Consider the following 23,880-nt stretch of genomic DNA (forward strand, 5'->3'; position numbering starts at 1 on the left):
TCTTTACTGGTTTACCGATGGTGTTTAGGATACAGCCATGAAGGTTTTTTGCTCATCCTCTATTGAGAAAAACTCAGTTTGAGGAGCACATGCAGCAAATTCTGAATCCACCTTATTACCTAACTATGTTGAGTTTATGAGTTTCGAGAAGGCTAATTTTGATGGTATTTTGTGGGGTGTCCGTCGTGGAGCTTTAAGTACTAAGCGGATTTTCGATCTAATGAGTCTATGGTCAGTCCAGTCCAGCGCCCCACGCATTGCTCTCGTTATGAGAACATCCCGTAAGTCTTTACGTCGGACAATGACATAGTCCAGAAGATGCCAGTGTTTGGATCTAGGGTGCATCCACGAGGTTTTAAATTTATCAGAAAGGCGAAAAAATGTGTTTGTGATACTAAGATCAAGTTCGGCACACAGCGACAATAAACGTGTACCGTTATCATTACAGCTCCCAATACCATGTTTGCCCAGGACACCAACCCAGAGATCGTGATCCGTCCCTACTCGGGCATTGAAGTCCCCGAGCAAAATGATCTTATCATGTCTTGGTACAGCATCAAGAGCCAGACGAAGTTGTTGGTAAAACGCCTCTTTATCTTCATCCGGTGATGGCAAGGTGGGTGCATAGGCACTAAATAGATGGACATATTTGTTGCGTGCGATTGGTATACGTAGAGTCATGAGACGGTCATTGACAGCCTCAGGTAAGTCACTCAGATCTCTTGCCAATTTATTGCGTATAGCAAAACCTACACCACTACCCGCTCTCTCACCGTCAGGACGTCCACTCCAGTAGTAAGTGTAGCCGCCGAGTGGTTCACATAGCTCACCGCACCCACACAGATGGGTTTCACTAATTGCAGCTATATCGATTTTGTAGCGAGCTAGTTCTCGCGCTATAAGAGCAGTTTTTCGCTCCGGGCATAAGTTTATGTCGTTATCCACTAAAGTTCTTACATTGCAGGTGGCAATGGAAAGTTGTTGAGTAATGAATGTAAAATGTTTGTTTAGCTTATTCTTTCTACCGCATTTATCGATGTCCAGGCGCCCACGGCTTAGCACCTAGATGGTGGATGAGACGGACTATGTTTGGGCCACCTTTTCTAGGCCCCTCCTCTATGCAGAGGAAAGCAGAGCGATCCTAAATAGGGCTGCTTCGTCACCAGCCGTGCTGCCGAACCCAGAACCCCGCCTCTGTCGGTTCCGGGAGCGACCACTCTCGCCTGGCCGCCTACGTGCAGGGTGTCAACTAAAGCCTCGGTACATCGATACCTCGACCCCACTGCCTTCACCCCATCGCCGCAGGACTTTTTAAAATCAGATCCGGGAAGAATAATTAGGGTCATCTGCGCGTGAACTTTTTTATAGTGGATAAGCGGTTGCGCGGGTGCAGATCCACTTCACTCATCCCTACACCTGTGCTCCGATGGTCCGGTAAACCGGAACGATCGGCAGTAGTCGGAATGCAGTGGAAAGGCCATATGTCACTATATGGACTCTGACAAATGCCCTTCAGGTTTTCCACGTTACCTTTTTATTTTTCGGGAGCCACCGATAACTAACTCACAGATGTTCGTGAATTAGTCCCCTTCTTTAGGTTTAGCCCACTAACGTGGTTGCCCGGGGTGTGGCCGCTGTGACTACAGCTTCTTGGAGCCACTAAAGAAGAGATCGTGGAGGTTAATAATAATTGCGAACACTCCACTACACCCCAAACATACATTATACGCACACATTGACAAACTATCACTGTCTCAACTCAATCGTAGGTTCACGGCCCCTTGGTCTATTAGTTTCTCTGTCTACGCTTGGTCCATTACGCCGGCAATTTTCTTCTTGCTATCGCTTTAACGTGAAATAATACGACAATGCACCATTGTATAACCTTCGATATGATATAAGGATTGTTTCTCTGTGTTTTCACTGGATTAGAATTGTTTTCTAACATAAAAATATACAAAAATTTAACAACAAACACAAAGAACGTATCAACTGTCAAGTTTGTTTCGCTACTTGAGTAGCTAAGTGTTAGCTGGTTACGCGGTAAGAAGAAAATAAAAAATTCTATCTCTGTCTAAATCATTTGTAACGTTATTTTTTGTGAAAGAAATTGTCATTGTGTCTATTAGTTTCTCTGTCTACCGTCTACGCTGTCTATACTCCATAATCTCGGCCTGTCACTTACACCAAAACGTAGTTCCAGCTTATATGTATTATCTGTGACGTAGTGGTTATTTATCTTTGCTTACCGGCTCCTACTTCAGTTGCCAGTAAAATGTACATAATATGTACTCTGTGATAGAGACTAGGAAGTGTATATACTTTTGGCAGTCGTATTGACTTGTGTTTGTTGTTACTTGTTTTTATTAGATTGTCTATTTTGGCGCAAAAAGATTTTATACAACAACTCTGCTAATGGACTTAATTAATCCGTAATGGAGTTAACGCAGCGGCTAGAATGTACACAAGAATTGTATCCAAACAGATCTGAAAAGGATTTTCCTGATCAGGTCCCGCGTTGCTTACAAAAAATTGTTAAAATATAGAAATATTATTGGCTTATATTAATATATACATTTAATTTTTAGATCGGATTTTTGGGTATTTGTGGGACTAAGTACCCATTAAAAAAAGGTCCAAATAAAATTGGACGAGATCCTGAAACTTGTAATATTAATTTGAACTTAAACGTAAGTACCAATTTAGTAATAAATTAAAATATGTAATATTTCATTTTATCAAGTAATTCTCGTCATTTTTCAATTGCCATCACTTGAAATTAGAGTTTAAAGTAATGTAACAGTTACAATACATTTATAAGAAACACACTTTTTACTTTTAAACTTGTTTATGCAAACAAGGTTAAAATTTTCAACAAGTATTTACTAATTATATAAAAAAAATAGATAAGGAATTACACGGTAAGTAACAAATTTTAATCAATTATGTATAATAGCTTCCTATAGCCTATTCCAATGCCAGGCAGAATTAAGATAAATAAACATTTTAAAAAAAATTAAAAACATCATTGGTTGAGATCTAAATGATCCTGGTATTGAGTATGGATTCGTGTAAAAATGAGGAATATCGGCATAACACCTTTGCCGGATTTTTGTAAGGAAAATTAGTGTGGATATAAGTAGTTAAATGGAATATTATTGTATGAAAAATAAAAATATTAATCAGGGATTTTGTAGCGAATAATGTATCAGAGTTATTAGAAAGTTTAATGGGAAATATAAACCTAAGGTTTGTTTATTACCTCTGCCATTGGAATAGTCTATATATGAGATCAATCTTTTTTTTTCTTATCCTATTCCAGTGTTGTAACTGGTAAAAAAAAAACTTATCTTATATAGATTTATATATGTGTTGTGTAGTCCACTTAAGTTATTCCATTGTCAATAATGATGCTCTATGAATGCTCTATGAGTCTAGTTACAGACAAATATGAGGTATAAAATCTAAAATGTCTTTCAGTCAATATCAAGGCAGCATGCAGTGATAAATATATTAAACAACCATGAATACATGCTTATGGACTTGGATTCGGCGAACAAGACCAAGCTCAGTGACGTAAGTACAAAATGCTATTATTTAACCTATTTCTGAAGTTTATTATTTACAATCATTTAGCATAGAATCTTATAACACACGAGTATTCATACATGCACATATAATAATTTACTCACTAATTTTATTTTAATGATATCAAATCATTCATGTTCAAAATCAATCAAATTACTTTTGGATTTTTGCAATATTATTTAAAAGTATTCCTTCTAATAAAAATCACACAGTTACAGTTTATCAATATACACTCACACACAACTATTAGGCAAATAACTACAGAGCACACATAGCCATTGTGAGTGTTGCTCAACCAGACTTTATATAGTTTATGACCGAATGCCAGTGATAATGGCAGTACTATTGTACTTATCTTTTGAACTAACAATAAGCACGTAATGTCGTTTCAGAAAACATTACAAGCATACATACCATATCCTCTGAAAAATGGAGATATGGTACAGTTTGGGCAAGTTTTTGGAGTGTTCAGGCTATTTCAAGAGGACAATGACCTACCAATGACACAAGCTATTGAAGTACCAGAGACACCAGTGCATAGAAGACATGTCTCCAAATTAAATACAATACATGTTACTACAATACCGGAGTCACCTGACGTTAGTGATAGGGTAATGAAATATCACTTATTACAATTAAGTTCTATCACTCAAAATCTAATCCAATCTGTGAATGATAGTGAGGAAAATACATATGTATATAATACAAATTTTATTTTTTTAATTTCAGGATGATTCATTTATAGTTGCATCACAACAAAAGCCAAATAATTTATTTAAAAGTCCAAACAATAGGTTCATAAAGACATCGGGCACAACAATATCAATCAAACCTCTTGGTACAAATAAAATTGATAATGTTTTTTGGAGCTCTTCTAAGAAGTCAGATTCTTTTAGCTCACAATCCAATATTTCTAATAATGATTTAGCAGTACGACCAGTTGATAACATTTCAGATAAAACTAATATACATGAAGTAGACACACAAATTACTGACAATAATAATGACATGAATGATTCAATTTATAATGCTAATACACAGTGTATGGGTACTACAACAACGCCTTCAATACATTATATGGAAACACAAGTGCCAACGGACCTACCGGAGATTTGCAAAATACCTGATCAACACAACCTTCATTTTAATTTTACCACAGAAAACAAAGAAAATGATATTACTATACATGATACCGAAACACAGATAGAACCTAATAAAAATAAAAATGTTGTTAATAATATACTACTTGATCCCTTAAGTAATGAAAATAAAGACAATGTATCGGATGAAGTAATATTATTTGATGAAATTGATAGTCAACCATTACAGGATAACTTTGAATCACAAGCATTACTACCGCCAGAATTTAATGAACTAAACAACGACATTACAGATGTTCCTATTGAAAATATAAAGGAATCTGTAAAAATAAGCGAAAAGCAAAAATGTACTAATAAAGTACGCCGTGTAAAATCTGATAGTTCGACTGATTGTGAAGATGAGGACATACATATTGCCATGACACAAAAAATACCAGAAGTAAATGATGATGATATAACAGACTGTGAAGATGACCCGGTAACTGTTACTAAATCAACTGAACAATTGCAAGATAATATTAATGCTATCGATGATGATGTCACTGATTGTGAAGATAATTGTGTTACGGACAATTTGAGTAAACCCAAACAACAAATTCATGATTTAGATACGCAAATAATAGAAAATCACACAAAAACTGAACACAGTAATATATTTAAAGATAATTATAAAAAAACTACGATTGATGTTATTGAAGTGGATAAAAATGTTTCAAAGGAAGAACCAACTAATGTTCCCTTCGAAGACCTACCAACACAAGTAATAGAAGATGACACACAGAAAGATATTTGTTTTGAAGAAGAATTGACACAAAATATTTATTCACAAGAAATCGTGCCTCCTTTTAAAATCCCAAAACCATCACATTTTAAAGATAAACGAAAAGATATTTCAGATTTAAAAATTGATAACCTAATAGCAAACAATGAGCATAGCAAGTCAAATGAAGATGTTGATGTAGATGATAAATTGTACTATGCTGCTACACAGGACATATTTAATGATTTATGCTCTCAAAGGGAGCCTTCTCCGACAATGAATAAAAATCCTTCCAAGGAACCCGATGCTGATAAAAATGATAAAGTAAATGAACTTCCTGCAGCTAAAACCGTCGCTTCGAAACCTTTAGGCCATGACTCAACTGATGATAGTGACATAGACGATAAAATTGAAAGTTTTGTTTCTAGCTTGTCTAGTTCGCAAATAAGGGATGTAGTAGGTGTTAAAAAAGTGTCGAGTGGCAGTTCAAGTGTAAAAAATATTACATTAATGAACACTGAATTACCAACTACTGAAAAAATAAAAAACAGTCTGACAATGTATAAAAATAGGAAATCGAAAGTGTTGAGTAAATCAGATCCAGGGAATGATATGCGTCCGCCGATTAAATCTCTTGATACAAAAACAAGCTTAACTAAAAAGATCGAAGACGAAATTATACCTACACGAAAAATTACAAGAATTAGAAAACCTACAAATAAAATGTTGAATAAGGATGAAATAGCTAAAAATTTAGGAGACAACGTACTTATGGCAACATTGTCAACAAGCAAAATAACAGAAAAAAACAAAGAAACAAAATCTGACAACATTAAAAACGTACAAGAGAAATCAAATAAAACTAAAACTAAATCTGAACCTGATGAAAGAAATAAAACAAAATACAACAAAACAAAAACATCTGATAAAACAAAAGTGGAAAAGAAAAAATCGGATAATGAGACTCGCGATAGAAAAAGAACTAAAGATAAGGAAGAACCAAAATCAGAACAAGCAAAGCCGACAGTTATCCAATCAAACAATAAAAAAATTTTAAACGATATATCACATTATTTAGATAATACCGAGAGACGTACGCGTAGTCGAAGTAATCAAAAATCTGAAACTATTAATGAAAAAAAATTAGAAGTGGAAAAAAAAGAAAAAGCACGCAGTCGAGAACAAAGCACAGATAAGAAAAGTCAACACACGCGTACTAAGGAAATAGAGAGGAGTAAATCGCCCTTAGAAAATGTAAGACGAAGTAAGAGACATAGATCGTCTAAGAAAAAGGAAGAAATACAGAATGATACATCTAAAGCAAACCTTAACAATAGCGCTCTTGATCAAAGTGCGGTTTATAACATTTCGTACGAGTCATTAAATAAAGTAAAGTTCAAGAGATCAGCAACTGAAAATATTGAGTTGCCGAGTGCAAAGAAAACCAGGACAGAAGCGAATTCTAATAATTTATCTTTAAGGGCCACGCCTGCTCGGAAAGTCAAAACACATTATGTTTTGTTCACAGCGTTTCCGTGCGAAAAAGTAAAGGCGAAATTAGAAAAATTAGGTAACGTTAACTAATTACTATACAACTATATATGTATATTATAAAGGCAGAAATGACCTTTTTTGTTTGTTACGCTTTCACATCTTAACTATTCAACCGATCATCATGAAACTTTGCAAACACGTTGTAATGGATACGGAAAAAAGCCTATCACCTCCACTCGCGGGTAAAGCCGTGTAAGAAACTAGTATTTTATAGGAGCCAAGTGCCGATATTAACGAATATAAAAAACAAAATATTATATGTTTAAACATTTTTTTTTAAATTATATAAACTTACCAGTTCCGGGTAGAATAATGGTCTACATAAAATGTTTATATCGTAATACATATTAAAAGCCGGGATGGCCTAGTGGTTAGAACGCGTTTTATTCATTCTTTTTAACCGACGATCGTGAGTTCAAACCCGGGCACGCACCACTGAATTTTCATGTGCTTAATTTGTGATTATAATTCATCTCGTGCTTGATGGTGAAGGAAAACATCCTGAAGAAACCTGCACGTGTCTAATTTCTTTGAAATTATGCCACATGTGTATTCTACCAACCCGCATTGGAGCAGTGTGGAGGATAAGCTCCAAACCTTCTCCTCATAAGGGAGAGGAGGCTTAGCCCAGCAGTGGGACATTAACAGGCTGTTATTGTTACTGTAATACATATTAACTCTATAGGGTTACGCGCAAGCGAGTAAAGCTCTCACTTAGCGTGTTTTTTTCCGACATCTTTAACAATCATTGCCACATTTCAGTCAATTTACAACAATATCATTTAGCTAAGAAAACTACAATTAAATATTAATTGAAAAATGAAGCAATATACCATAAGAGATAACTCATATCCATAAAACCTGTAAAATTTTAGATTTAATTTTTTTAGAAGGATTGATATAAGTCAAATATTTTTTTTAAGGGGCTATAATAGTGACCGACGTGATGCAGTGCACTGTGGTACTGACGATGCAAATCAAGCGAACCTTTAAATTATTATGCGCCCTTGGACTCGGAAAGCCCATAGTTGGTCCGCCCTGGGTGCAAGTCTGTGCAGACAGCAATATGATTGTTGGTAAGTGCGATCATTTTATATACTTAATGAATAATTTCGCCGGTGGTTTTTCTGAACGGATATGACTTGGGAACCTTCAAGAAAAGAACTCATCCGGCAACGCACCTGCAAACCCTCCGGTATTGCAGATGTCCATGGGACGTGGTAGTTATTTTACCTCAGGTAAGCCTACTACCCGTTTGCCCCCTCTACCTTAAAAAAATTATATTAATTCTCAGTTTGGTTTAGATAACCCTTAAGTCGTGGACAAACGCGTCCACGATGGCATTACAATATGACTGATATTATTATAATTTTATCACCCGTGTGACCTCAGTACAAAAGTTTCAGGCGTACTTCACTCATCATTCACATAGGAATTAATGTAACTTCTTCCCTGAGCTCTTCTGTTTTAATTTAGTGTTCAGAAAGAATGAGAACTACTGCTCTTGATGGTATAGACAATTTTGTGAGGCCAAATAGATTCTAGTAGATTATTCATATTTAAAAAAAATCTACTTTGTGTAAATAATGCAGACATTTTGCTGCAATGGAAAAGAAAAGTCAAATATTCTCATACAGCTCCTATGTTCTTTTCCAGACCCCTGGCTACACTTGATCAAGGACGAGGAAACTGAGAAGCGTTTTCAGTTTAATTTGGAGCGTTCGCTTGCAGTTCGTCGCGGCTTCCTCAAGGGGTACAATATATCTTCCACCCCCAGTGTGATGCCTTGCGCTCAAGAGATGCAATGTAAATATATTCTTACTACTTATTACTTATTGCTTGTGATTTGCTGTTTTAAACTTTGAAATTATTTTTTATTGATGCATAAAAGTTGCTAGTTGGTCTAGTGCTAGCTGGCAGGCCCTAGGTCCTGGGATCACATCCCAGGTCCGAGTCCGATATTAAAAATATTATTGGGTTTTAAATTAAAAATTTTAAAGTACTGCAGTTAGTTAGAAGATAATGAATGAATGAGAATGGTTCTTATTTATTTTTATATTTTTATTATCATATTTTTTTCTAGTAATAGTCGAATGTTCCGGCGGAACATGGAAGAGTAAGGGACCAAACTGGATTTGTGTGTCGGCAATTGCTGACAAGGCGCTCTGGCCTGCTCTCAAGAAGAAAGGCGCTACCATTGTATCTACAGAGTTCATTCTGGCCGGTGTTCTCAGACAGAAAGTGGAAATAGAAGTAAACAAGTTGGAAGGCTTACCCAAAGAGAATATATAAAAAAATATCTTGAAAGATATGACATTATCTTATAATTTTTTAAACTATTGTAAACATTATGACAACTCTAAAATATATGCTATATAATCCATTTCGTTCAGATTTATATGATAATGAACGAAACCAAATCTATAAAAATAATTACATCTATTTTTTATTTTGCTTATTAATTATATGATTTAATTGTTTATATATTTCGGTTCGGTAATTCATACTTGTAAATTCTTAACGTGCCTTAAATATTGAATCACATGATTTTTTGTCAAAATTTCACTCGTAAGAATCGTGTAATAATAATATAAATTTATGTAAAATATTGTGCCAAAATATATTTTTAGCCGATTTTATATGAAGTAATAGTAGCTATTCCAAAGCATGAAAGTGTTTTTTTTCAAGAATAATATTTTATAATAGTGAATGTCTTTTGTATATATAAACGTAAATAAAAACTTCAAAAGTCAAAGTTTCATTTGGTGGCAATTTTGAACAAATTACGATATTTAGTATAGGAGATTGTTACCAGCATTAAAAATGTGTGCAAATTTTATCTCGATCGGTTGTATGTTGCTGGTTTAAAATTCAGTTGACTTGACAAAGTTAAAATAAATTATAAAAAAATACAAACTATACAACACAAACACTATATCTCTTGAAGATATACTTAAGCGGAAATATATCGGTTTCAAGTTTGTCTTTTTTTCAATTTATAATTAAATGGAAAAAATAATAATGTATATGGAAAATCTATTTGTGTAAAATAGAGTTTTCATTAATTTCTAGTTGATCTAGGTATTAGGGTAGTTATTGTTAATAAATAGTTTTTATTACAATTATATTTTTAATATTGTACCAGTGTTACAAGAATTTTATTATTAGCTTTATTTGTGGCATATTTCTTTCTATTTTATCTTCGATCACTATCTATTTTATTTTTACTAAGTTCAAAATACAAAGTGCTGGATTTGATCGCATGCGAAGCTGCGGGTTTTTATGAACATCAAATTTGCTTATTACATACTTTCATATACATTAGACATATAATATGTATTTATATATAAGTAGACAGACTGCCAAATGGACCACCTGTTGGTAAGTAGTCACCACTGCCCATAGACATTGGCACTGTAAGAAATATTTACCATTCCTAACATCGCCAATTCACCACCAACCTTGGGAATTAAGATTGTGTCTCTTGTGGCTTACACTGACTCACTAACCCTTCAAAACGGCCAGTCGGCTTGCAAAAGCCCGATTACAAAGTTTATACATTATAGGAAGAAAAATTTAAAGACAGAAAATTTATATTCATAATTAAACTTAAGTTTTATTTCAACGTTATGACTGAAATAAAGTTTTGCATTTTAGTGCTTTATTTATATTTTGAACTTAAATATCAAAATTGAAGGCCTTACTTATAATCATGCTTAGCAGTTATTTAGTAAAACACATGTCTCTCTTTCTGTATTTATTGATTTGGCATTCGAAAGAAGAAGACACTGCATTGATGTTATATAAATATAATATTATGTTTCAATTCAATCATATAATTACTATTTCAGTTCGTTAAATCTATTTGTAACATAATTTGATTTTAATCATCACAATGTTTTTGTTGACTGTGCATAATAAAATATTTAGTTTAAAATTTTATTTTCTTTCTTTTTGATTGATTTAGCAGAAGACGTCACCTCAGCCCATTGGTACTGTAAAATGTAATCCTTTCCTTACTCTGCTACTCCAAACATGATATACAATATTTTCATATTATTGTATTCTGCTAGTGAGTTAGTTACTTTTTTTTTATATTTTTGCGCTGTGCTTACTACTTACTAGATAGTAGGATATAATTGTATTCAGAGCGCATACAAAGAGAGAGCTGAGTAAATACGACTACAACAATACCACCTAAGTAAATAAAGAATAGAATTACACCCATATTCTTACAATTCAAGGAAGAGATAAGTAAAGATATTATTCTCACTTAAGGATATTCAAAAGCCAACGTTAATATTAAGAGCTCTATTGCTTTTTATCTGCTGAAAACGAGGAATTAAAAAAATGGGGGAATCAAGTTAAGGAGGATAAAATACTTTTTAATAATAATAAAAAAGTAATTAAATAATTAAAATATACTTATTTTAATTATTTAATAAAATTACTATTTAAATTCGTTAAATATATTTGTAACAAATTTTGATTTTTCATCATCACAATGTTTTTGTAATAAATATAATAAAATATTTAGTTTACTATTTTTCTTTCTTTATTTTTACCCGATTATTGTTTAGTACGTGGAAATAGGTTCCTTGTAAATTTACACCTTAGCCCGTAGACATCGAAAAAAATAGAATCCTTTCCTCACACCAAATAGTAAACCACGATATTACTAATGTTATCGTATTCTGCTATTGAGTAACCAGTTATTTTAATATTTTTGCATGTTGTCTTTGTTACTTACTCGTAAGTCTACTCTAGTAAGTAGGATAATTTTTTTTATTCTGTAACTCTTAATTGCCTGCCTTGTTAAGTGAGTGCCCGGGATGATGCTACGGCCTCCGTATAGTTACTAATCGATATACAAATTATTACTAAAGTGAGCTCGTGCAAGTTCTACTATTAAATCAGTAAAAAACAATAACTTGTCTTTGGTTTGTTGGTACCTCTCTAAAATTTAATACGTACATAGTAATTTAGTAAATAAACAAGACTACAGAATTTGATAATACATTATCTACCAATAAAATTTGCAACTAATTCAATTCTTAATAATTTTATAATTACATTACCTTTTTACTGATCTTTTTGAGGCATAGGCACAATATATTGATAATAATAATTTAAAAAAAATGCAAACAGTAAATAATAAAAGTCACTTATGTATTTTAATTACATTTATTTTTATATATTTTTTTCTGTACATATTATATTTAAATTATAAAATACTGTTACAATATAATTTACATAAAAATAATTAGGTATTAATCAAATATCTTATTACACGTAATATGTTATTATTAACTAAAGCTGCGTAATATTTAGTTACGTTTGTATACATTATTAATGAATAAATAAACTATTTTAAGAACTTGGAATAAAATCCGGTTAAGAATTTTTAAATTCTTATTTCAAACGACTTGTGCATAAAAAATACGAAAATGATTTATTCTATAAAATAGCTTATTATAAATTAATTAAAAAAAAAACATTTATACACAATATATTTATTTACATATTATAAATATATTACAAGCTATATCAAATATAGAAAATAAAATGTTTACCCATACAAAGTATTACCAGTTTACATAAAACATATACCTATTAATTCTTGATGACGTCATAATTATCTAACAGTGCACAAAAATTTAATTTATACATAACATTAAATGCGAATAAAATATTATAATTAATTATCTGTTTAAAATTTTGTGTCAACCACACATTGGAAAGTATAAAAGCTTGCAAGTTAAAACGCGTTTTTTGCAATTCTCCGGTACGTCGTACGATGTACATATAACAATACAATGCAATTAAAATATAATAAGAATAGGAGCAACTATATCTACAAGGAAAATTATTCTGCGCAATGATTTTTAACATATTAGTTATAATATGCTATTCGTTTTAATTGTAAAAACTGTTCAATTTAAATAAAATCTACTACTTTTTTCCCTATTTTTAATGTACATAACTTATAGTTTTATAAATACGGAGTGCCATTGTTTATTTGGTTAATTTTTCTCTCGATTGTTCGCAACGTGATCATGTTAATTTTCATTTAAATTTTTGACTTCACCCAAAGCTGTGTATTTTGATATTTGTTTTTATTTTTGTACATAAAAAAAATATTTTTAAACAGTAATTAATAAAAAAAAAGATATTGGCTTATTTTGATAGCTACGTTCCAATATCGCAAAAATCAACGATCAAAAAAAATAATAATTCAACATCAACAAATAATAGTTGGTTTTAAAGTTACACAACAATTATACATAGCAACATAAAGTTGCATTTGAAATGAATATATATTTTATCAAGCCGAGATGCCCCAGCGGTAAGAACGAGTGAATCTTAACCGATGATCGTGGATTCAAACGCTCGGGCAAGCTCCACTGAATTTTCATGTGCTTAATTTGTGTTTGTAATTGATCTCGTGCTTGACTGTGAAGGAAAACATCGTGAGGAAACCTGCATGTGTCTAATTTCACTGAAATTCTGCCACGTGTGTATTCCACCAAACCGCATTGGAGCAGCGTGGTAGAATAACCTTTAAAACCTTCTCCTCAAAATGGTAGAAGAGGCCTTAGCCCAGCAGTGGGACATAAAAAATTCATAAGACTCTTTAATTAGTTTGTACCGGAATTGTGGAAAGTGTACAATATTATATACTTAGAAAACTGTCACAAAATTATTTTATCTTTCAAAGACATCGCACAACTTTAAGGCTTTATATTTTAATCATCAACTTAACTATTAATTATATATTCCTGTTATATCTGTTATATATATGTTTTTGTTAATTTTTTGTATTGTTTAAAAACATTAGTTAAACATTAATTATATAAAATTAAGGTAAATGTCTATTATTGTTTATTGATGCACTAGTTGAATGTTGTTTTTACTTGTATGTTTAGAATACATTTATAGGGTTTTATGTAAAAATAAATACACTTAAATATAAAATTTCACATTAGTACTATATTAGTTAAAAATGGCAAGGTCCATAAAACTAAAGGTATTGTGACCAATTTTAGTTCTAGACGATCTACACGAGCCTTGGGGGTCTAGAAAAAGTTCATTTGTCAATTGTCCAAGCGATATTTCGCCTACGTCCGAATTACTCGATTCAGTACATACATTTTTGATCACTTGATTCACTCATACATTTTGGTCTCCAAATACAATCGACAATCACCAAGTGTCTTTCTCTAGACCCTCTAAAACTATAGCTGGTTTTCACTTCTATACCATATACTTTGGTTATTTTGGATTAAACAATGCATATTTTCATAATATTAACAAAGTGCAATATGTTCTTTGGGATGAGATAAAATTAAAATTCTATTCTCGTGCAACGTCTGGTGTAATGTTTCTGAATAAAACTTTCACTGACATACAATATAATGAGTTGAACGCATAATTTTAAGTTTTTCCATACTATTATTATAATCACTTTATATTATGTGTAGTCGGATACATATTATGAATTCAATAAAATAACCTGCAAAAAAGGCAATATTATATCTTGAACTATATACTAAATGTAATCTAGCGACGGCTGATATATATTTTCAAGTGTGTCTATGCTTCTGGATTTTTCTTCATGAGCTGAAGATCAGCTTCCACCATGTCCCTGACGAGCTGTTCGAATGTCACTCGAGGTTTCCATCCCAACTTCTCTTTTGCTTTTGAAGGATCACCGAGCAGCAAGTCCTGGAAAATTTATTGGTCGGTTGCAGCCAATGACGCACGCATTGTATATTACCTATAATTGTAAAGGATATAAAAAAATCCCTCTGAGTTTCTTTGCCGAGTCTTCGGAGGTCTGAGGTGCTTATTTCCGAACCGGTGAGATTTATGACAATCAATAAATGTAACGCTTCATTTTTTTTTTTTCTCGCTGGAAAAACACATTTATGTGTTTCCACTACATGAGGTGGGGGGTATGTGGGACTCACCGGCGCTGAAGGCGCCGGAATACCTACTAAAAAACCAGCGGTACCCACTCCGTCTTGTCGGGGGACGTCACGGGATCGCTTGCGCATACTACCGTGCTGTTCCGACGGTTAGCCCGCTCCTGCGGGCCTCCAAATCCTAGGGGGTACTCGGGGTACGGAGACCCGCTGGCCCCGGCGACACTCACGGCGGGAGGAGAAGATGCGCATAGCGCCGACGTCTTCTCCCCGGTCTTCTTCGGCGAAGCGGGTCAGCGGAGGCACTCTCCTCGCGCTCCCGCTCCGCGGCCTTCTTCTGCGTCATGACATTTTCGCAGAAGGAGACCATCTCTATCCAGCACCTTTCGCTACCAAGCATGGCATTTATCACGCTCAGCAGCGAAAGGTCTCCGCCGATTAAAGTCGCCAGGGAAAGGCGCTGAGGCCCCCAAGCGGCACACTCCATCAGAGTGTGGCATGCCGTGTCCGTAGGCGCACCACACTCGTGGCAGGAGGGCATTACCCGCCTGACTATTCCGTGCAGGTACTTACCGAAGCACCCATGTCCAGTAAGTACCTGAGTCAGTCTGAAAGTCAGTGTGCCGCCTTTTCTCGTTACCCAGCGACTCAAGTGGGGACGGATCGCCTCCACTGTCGCCAGGCCTGCTGATGGGGACCTCAGATCCTCCTCCCACCTGCGAATCAGGGCTTTCTGGGCGAGAGTCCTGATTCGCAGCACCTCCTCCAACCCTGGACGGTCGCCACGCGACCTCACTTCCGCCCGGAACCGGTACACTTCCGCGAGCACCTCCGCCTGGAGCTCCCAAGGGGGATCGCCCGCGAGAAGTGTTGCCGCTGTCCATGACACCGTACGATATCCACGTATCACCCTCACCGCTATGATTCTCTGCGGCCTTCGCAAGAGAACCTTGTTCTGAGCGGTGAGAGCGTCCACCCAGATGGGAGCACCGTACAGAGCCATGGACCGCACAACACCGGCGTATAATCGCCGGCATGGCGTTTCCGGCCCTCCTACATTTAGTAGGAGCCGGCTTAAGGCAGCAGCAGCGTTGATGAGCTTCGGGCCAAGTTGGACAAAATGCTGCCCGAAGCTCCATCTTCCGTCCAGGGTCAGGCCCAGATACTTCATGTGGGCCTGCACCTTAATCACCGTTCCCAAATGTAACGCTTCTATATTGAATAAAGATTTTTTGACTTCGCTTTACTTACCACTTCTGTAGGCCGGAAGTACTTTGCGTTGACCTTTACAAGTAACTCGTCCGTGTCCGCATCGTGGCCGGTTTCGTTTTCCCCCTCCCCTCTCCAGATAACTTTCCTTCCGACGTAAGAAAATGCCTTTTCAACGAACTCCCTTACGCTGTGCGCTTCTCCTGTAGCGACTACAAAGTCTTCTGGTTCGTCTTGTTGGAGCATCAGCCACATGGCCTGAAAATTAATTTAACAAATTGATCAAAAACTAAATAAACTATTTTTTAGTAATCTTGAATTATAATTTTACCATATTAAATCTATAGTAATATAAAGCCAAAAAAGGTCATTTGTTTTTGGTTTGAACGCGTTAATCTCTGAAACTACAATTCCGAATTGAAACAAAATGTTATGTATATTCCAATTATTAAGAGTGCTATTTAACATTTAATTTAAAGCTACAGCCTGGGGACGGATCGAGAACGCTTAACCCGCAGTTTCAGCCAATTCTTAAGATATGACATCAAAGTCCCGATTTGTTTATTATATTATATAAATTAAAATCAATCACTGATTCAAAATTTTGCCCAATACGTATTTACTGGTGGTAGAGCTTTGTGCAAGCTTGTCTGGGTAGGTACCACCCACACATCAGATATTCTACCGCAAAACAGCAGTAATTGGTATTGTTGTGTTCCGGTTTGAAGGGTGAGTGAGCCAGTGTAATTACAGACACAAGGGACATAACATCTTAGTTGCCAAGGTTGATGGCGCATTGGAGATGTAAGCGATGGTTAACATTTCTTACAATGCCAATGTCTATGGGCGTTGGTGTACACTTACTATCAAGTGGCCCATATGCTCGTCCGTCTTCCTATTCTATAAAAAAAAATGTATTTTATACCAATAGTGCATGAACTAAATTGTTTGAAAATCAAGAAATACTAATTCTCATCTTTTTATAATCTATACGATTTTAATACAATTTTTTAAAAAAGTAAATGTCAAATGCGTAATCAACTACCTTGCCCTTAGAATACACTCTGTGACTTAGTGCTAAAATATATAAAGTTATTTATTATTATTATTAAAATTACCAATATCAATAAATCTTTTCTTCTAGTTATCAGAATAAAAACAAAGAACACATCGCGTTTGTTTTATACAACATACGCCTGCTTATTTTGTTTTAACAGAAATATATTCTATTTTAAAAATTATCTGGCTAATGGTGATGATGATGGTCGATAAAAAGATGGTTTCCATTGTACTCAAATGTATATATATTGTAATGTATGTGAATAGTAGTATATTTGACATAAGTTTAGAATGTGTCATGGATTAAAATGGTTATGGCGAATTGGTATTATTTTTTCTAAATACAACATTGTATGTAGTATTGGTAACTGGCGAAGTCAAAAAGTTTGTGTTATAAGCTTACATTCTATCTCGTGTTTGTGAAATGGTTGTCACTGTTTCTATCAAAATAATCAACATTACTGAGATTACACAGAATTGTTGTTGTTGTGACGTTGATATAAAGAGCCCTGTTTTGTTGAAACCAAACAATATGGCCACATTTTTCTAAACACCTTTTTTATTTAGACAATAATGACAAGATGAATTTTAGCGATATATACTGGAAGAGAATTCTTTAAATTCATCCTAGATTAAAAGTAATTCACGAGTCGATGGCTTCGATCGAAATCGTAATACAAACTGTTCTATAACTTCTATATTTTAAACCAGATTCAATGAATTAGATGAGATGAGATGAGAAGTGTGTGAAAGAAATGCACGCATTTAGAAGCAATATAAGATTATTTTTAAAGTTTTTTATGTTTATGCTAATAAATATTTTTATATTTAGCTTGAAATGATCGATTCAAATACACTATGGCGTGAATTCAATTTACCCTCAGTACATCTCCCGCTAATCTGTGTTTGTTAGACCTGATTGGTTGCACGATTATATATAGAGATAGTTTACGAGCAGGAGAATGACATAGGATACTGTTTAAGCCCAATACAAGTGCATAACAGTCAATCCTGAGATTAAGAAAAAAAACTACTTAAAAAATTATCTCACCTCAACATAATCCTTAGCATGTCCCCAGTCGCGCTTGCAGTCCAAGTTGCCAAGTTCTAAATGTTTCATCAAACCGAGTTGTATCTTGGCAACTCCCCTGGTTATTTTCCTCGTCACGAAGTTCTCCCCGCGCCGAGGACTCTCGTGATTAAACAGGAGGCCGTTACAAGCGAACATACCGTACGCCTCTCGGTAATTAACAACTATCCAGTAACCGTATAGTTTCGCACATGCTGTGGAAATATATCTAAAATAAGATCAGATTACAATGTAATCCACTTGTGTATTTAGTGTACGGGCGAAGGTGACTAACATAATTGGGATCATTTCCTTGTCTTCTTAAAATTGCAAAATATAATGCTCGTACTATTAATGTGTATTCTAGATAGTCTACGCTACTTACCGTATGGCGATCTTGGATAGAAGGGTGTTTTTTCAGTCTGTGGCACTTCTACGACTTTTCCGTAGAGCTCTGACGTGGAAGCTTGATATATCCTCGTTTCCTTTTCCAACCCTGCAGTTCTGACTGCTTCCAGAAGGCGTAACGTGCCTAAAGCATCTACTTGTGCCGTGTATTCGCTCAGTTCGAAGGATACTTTTACGTGTGACTGAGCTCCTAAATTGTATATTTCTTTGGGTCTAATCTGAAAAAGAGTACTTGGTTATGACTAATGGACTGCCATCATCACGTCATACTTTTCGGAATTCTCTTGATGGAATTATGTGGCTTATATAATAAATACATAAACATATCTTTCTTGTAACCAGTAAAACATGATCTTACGAAATATTTATTCTTTACAAATTCGAAGTGGAGCGTGGTCAAATAAAAGCTCCTTCTCTATAACAGGAAAGGTGGAAGGGCCAACATTGAGACATAAGCGTGATTGATACTATACAAAATTATAATGGAAATTTAATCGATTTTTATTTTGTATTTTATATAACGTAAAAAAATTAATGTTGAAATGATTGTTCTAGATTTGAAATCGATTTCGATTCTTCGTTTAAAATTTTCTTTAAATAAATTTAAAGTGTAAAGCTACCGTACATTGACACTGAAAGATGAATCCCTATATTTACAATGTGTTTGACACCTTCGCTTGCGTTATTGTCACATTACATGGTTACACTTTTTAATGAAGAAATATTCTTAAAGGAAACCGCTATTAAAGTATTTATTTTATTATATTTTGAGGTTTTATTTCAATTTATACATATGCGTATTTATATATACAGACGCTAAATGAGAGATTAGGAATATCCACAACCTAAAACATTAAATACGTATTTACTATGTAGACAGTAACAGCCTGTTAATGTCCCACTGCTGGGCTAAGGCCTCCTCTCCCTTTTGAGGAGAAGGTTTGGAGCTTATTCCACCACGCTGCTCCAATGCGGGTTGGTAGAATACACATGTGGCAGAATTTCAATGAAATTAGACACATGCAGGTTTCCTCACGATGTTTTCCTTCACCGTTAAGCACGAGATGAATTATAAACACAAATTTAAGCACATGAAAATTCAGTGGTGCTTGCCCGGTTTGAACCCACGATCATCGGTTAAGATTCACGCGTTCTTACCACTAGGCCATCTCGGCTTTACTATAATCGATTTTAAAATGAATATCATGTAAAACATTCGGTAAATCTATTTCTTAGTAAATTACACGTTATCGGTAAAAGTATTATGTTTGTTAAACGATAAGAAAATACTCTAATGTTTTTCGCATATTTTAGCTATGAATGTAAATATATTCGTTATTTTAAATTAGTACATATTGTTTAGTAAGTGTCCGTAAATGTTTTACTGCTGGAAAAACCCTCTTAAGGCTTTAAGTCTGCTTCAGTGTGGCTACGTGGTTAAACACATAGGAATATACTCCCATTCCCAATACAATTCGAGCACGACACGAATTATAATTATACGATTTAGGCACATAAAAACTCAGGTGGCGCTTTGACGGATTCAAAACCGCGATCTTTGCTTATGAGTTATGTTTCGGGACATTTCGGTTCAATATTTATTCATAGATAAAATGAAGGCACATTTTACATTACTAGTTTCGTTTTTATTGATAAACTTTGTGTTTTAAATTTATATATTTTTTTTATCATTAAAGGTAATCGAGTTTTGATGTAATTTTGTATAATAATTGTAATCTGCACTGTTAGATTATTGATAATATCTTCTATCATATTAGTTAAGTTATACTATCGTCACGAGGGACGATTAAATAGGCCGCCTGGTGGTACGCTGTCAGCCTTGGCTAGAACTTTTATATAATTACACTGGCTCACACACCTTCATAACAAAACAGTTTATCAACAATAATATCAAATATAACATCTTATCTATTAGCAAAGCTATAAAGCTGAAGTGTTTGTTTAAAGAACTAGTACGATTTAAAAATGTCTTTTGAGCTCAATAGTCGTTTAATTGAGCAACATTATAGAGCATATAACATCACGCTGTCCACGGATAGGGTTGGCAGATGCCCGGATAAATCTGGAACGAGTTAGCCTATTATGGATTCGTGTCCGGACACACCGAGTCGAGGCTGCCAGCCTTTGTTAGTCTTTTTTTTATTTGAGAAAAGACTAACTATGATGTAAAATATTTATGTATGTATTATTACTACAGCAAAAAATAATTAAGAGCGGCCGGCCTTTTCACCCAAGTCCGGCTAAACTTGCTAGTAGTTTTAGGACCTAGCAAGTCTACGAGTCCAGAAGTAACGTTTAACGCGAGTGAAACCGCGCGGCGCAGCTTTACGTACGTAGATAATAACATCAAGATGGTATAGTATAGATATACAGTTACCTAAATAGAAGTATCACAGACTATTGCTAGCTAACTTTATCAATATCTGTGAATTTGTTACAGATATATTAATAGATTATCGATAGTTCTATTAATTCAATACTTTAAAATTTGCGATGTTTAAATCGTAATGTTATTATATTTTTATTACTTAGGTTGGCTTCAATCTTACGTTTTTGTAAGGAAATTTCTTTTTTAATTCTTAGTATGTATTCGTTAAACGTGCCGAAACGTGGACACTAACTGCGGGACTAGTCCACAAATTCAAAGTCGCTCAGCGTGCTATGGAGCGAGCTATGCTCGGAGTATCTTTGAAGGATAAGATCAGAAATGAGATTATCCGGAAAAGAACCGGAGTCACCGACATAGCTTGCAAAATTAGCAGGCTGAAGTGGCAGTGGGCTGGTCACGTATGTCGTAGGACCGATGGCCGTTGGAGCAGACGAGTCCTAGAGTGGAGACCGCGAATCGGCAAGCGCAGCGTAGGGCGCCCTCCAGCCAGGTGGACCGACGACCTTAAGAAGGTGGCGGGCACCAACTGGATGCGGAAGGCGGAGGACAGGGAGCTTTGGCGCACCTTGGGAGAGGCCTATGTTCAGCAGTGGACAACGATTGGCTGTTGATTGAATGTATTCGTTTCTTAAGCGAAGATTCTATTTTGTCACGATTAGTAGTGACCTAAACGAGACTTAATTTTTATAATAATAATAATAATCATTTTTCAATTATTTACATTTTATACATCTACAAATCACCATAGAAATCACCATATGAGTATCTAATGTAAAGAACAATATCTTTTCAATGAATCTACATTCACATGTATATTGATGTAGTATCATAGTAGCAGTAGAAGTAAAAGCACGGAGAAACTATTATAACACCATCAATTGTTCTTTGAACACCTTGAATAAATTATATACATGACAATACGGGATGTTGACCTCTAAACAGCTATAAAGTAGCCTATTATGATAAAAATATACTATAACAATGTATATTTAAAGGATTTAACGATATTAAAGAATAAATTAAGTAATGAGCTGTAAATGTGCGAATGTTTGGTGGAAAGACATGCGGTAGATTTTCACTGAAACTTGCAGGTGTCCTTAAATGAATTATAAACACATATTAAGTACATGATAAGTGATACTAGCTCAGGCTTGAGTCTACAATCATTAGTAAAAATTCTCATGTTCTAACCCTAAATTTGAGCCATGGTACCCAGACCATGGCTCAAATTTGAGTACTTATATTAAAAACTTAATTGATTCAAAACAGCTAATGACAAATCTATATGACTATTATCGGTTCTGAAAGTTAAATATCTTTAATAAATACCTTAGTTATAATACTAATGAGGCAGGTAGTGTCTGTGAGGTCTCCATAATGTAGGTGCATCTGTCCACCTGTGTGACAAGCCGGTTGTCCATACAAGTGTTGGATTCTGCCTATTAAATGTGAAAAATTATTGTCATTATATACACATTTATATGAGCTCCTTGACTTGACTTAAATTTGGATTTGCTTGTAAATAAAAGAATACTGAAATAGTGAATGAAACTAATGTGTTTAATTTAATGTAGTTATGTTGAGGCAGTTGGTCATAGAGGGCATACAGACTCAATTACACATCTTAATAATAGCCGTAGATAATAATAAACATAATAACAAAAGCTAGGCTGAAGTGTGATAAATTTATAGATATAAATTAGGAGTTTATAGACCTAAATTAACTTTTTTATTAATTAATTCAAATTTAGCAACACAATACATGTAAAAGATAATTGTTTTTCTCTTTTGTGGAAAATTATGCATCTGGAACTTACCAGTGTTAAATGAAGAGGATCGGCGAAGTATTCCATGTACTTCATATCCTTTTTTTATTAAAAATTCAGCTAAATAGGAACCATCCTAAAACAAGTATAATATTTTGCATTAACATTGAAATTCAGGAAATATTTTATTATTTTTAGCTAATCATATCACATTTATACACAAAAAATATATTTTAGTAGACTATCAATCAAGGAAGATATTTAATTTATTTCTTAAAATTTAAAATTTTATAAGGGCGTTTTTTTAATTAATAATATTATATGAATTACTCAATGAAATAATTTTATTTGTAGAAGTTTGAAGTTGGTTTTATTCCATCATACTACTGCATTTTTAAAAAATGAACTACATTTTTTGCCAACGAAGCGAAAACTACGATATTTTTGTTTTTTATTTAAACTTTACAATTTAACTTACTTGTCCAGTTATGCCAGTAATTAAGGCCACCTTCTTGTTTCCGTTAGTGCTTGATCCTTCGCCGGACATCTTGTGTGTATATTTTTTAATCTAAAAGGGGAACGTAATACAAAACACGTCTGCAACTCTCGAGCCGGCAACGTTTAATAATGATAAGCTTATCACATACGCTGTTACACATACTCGACACCAATTAAACACGCAATATAACTGAATTTACTTTTTGATTGTATGGTTTAACATAATTTTTGCAATAAAAGTGTAATAAGCCATGTATTTTGAGTTACAATTTAAGGAAATTAGATGTTTCTGTACATTTTAATAAACAAAACTGCAGTATTATACCAAATGTCAAAATCAAAACGTTGTGTTCATGAACAAGAAGAAATTGCCTAAAATATAATTTGGTATGATTACGAACCGAATTAAAAATTAATTTATAACGATAGAAATTTAAATAAGATTTTAATATTATACTTTATATCCTAAATATACTATGGGAACATTACAAAAAATGGTTATTATATTTTTCTGGATGAATATAAAAAATACTA

The 23,880-nt window shown here is 34.2% G+C and overlaps 2 protein-coding genes across 3 annotated transcripts; one reads left to right on the forward strand and one right to left on the reverse strand.

Moving 5' to 3' along the window:
• Positions 1–2,266: 2,266 nt before the first annotated feature.
• Positions 2,267–10,962, forward strand: LOC126769435 (uncharacterized). The gene is made up of 8 exons (XM_050488226.1): positions 2,267–2,510; positions 2,589–2,690; positions 3,481–3,576; positions 3,981–4,199; positions 4,318–7,018; positions 7,926–8,078; positions 8,659–8,808; positions 9,086–10,962. Exons 1-8 carry the CDS (start codon positions 2,436–2,438, stop codon positions 9,292–9,294), a joined length of 3,705 nt encoding a protein of 1,234 aa, XP_050344183.1. The 5' UTR covers positions 2,267–2,435; the 3' UTR covers positions 9,295–10,962.
• A 3,010-nt stretch (positions 10,963–13,972) lies between these two features.
• LOC126769498 (GDP-mannose 4,6 dehydratase) lies at positions 13,973–23,656 on the reverse strand. Of its 2 annotated transcripts, none has more exons than XM_050488352.1 (7): positions 23,327–23,656; positions 22,900–22,984; positions 22,412–22,521; positions 18,650–18,890; positions 18,247–18,479; positions 16,179–16,394; positions 13,973–14,727 (listed from the first exon to the last, which is right to left on the reverse strand). In XM_050488352.1, the coding sequence occupies exons 1-7, from the start codon at positions 23,393–23,395 to the stop codon at positions 14,596–14,598; spliced, it is 1,086 nt and encodes a 361-aa protein (XP_050344309.1). In that variant the 5' UTR covers positions 23,396–23,656; the 3' UTR covers positions 13,973–14,595. The 2 variants fall into 2 exon arrangements, with proteins under 2 accessions (XP_050344309.1, XP_050344310.1); XM_050488353.1 differs by having other exon boundaries at positions 22,412–22,517; positions 22,896–22,984.
• Positions 23,657–23,880: the final 224 nt, after the last annotated feature.

The sequence above is a fragment of the Nymphalis io genome, chromosome 7, assembly GCF_905147045.1.
Source record: "Nymphalis io chromosome 7, ilAglIoxx1.1, whole genome shotgun sequence".
In the NCBI taxonomy this organism is placed as follows: Eukaryota; Metazoa; Arthropoda; class Insecta; order Lepidoptera; family Nymphalidae; genus Nymphalis; species Nymphalis io.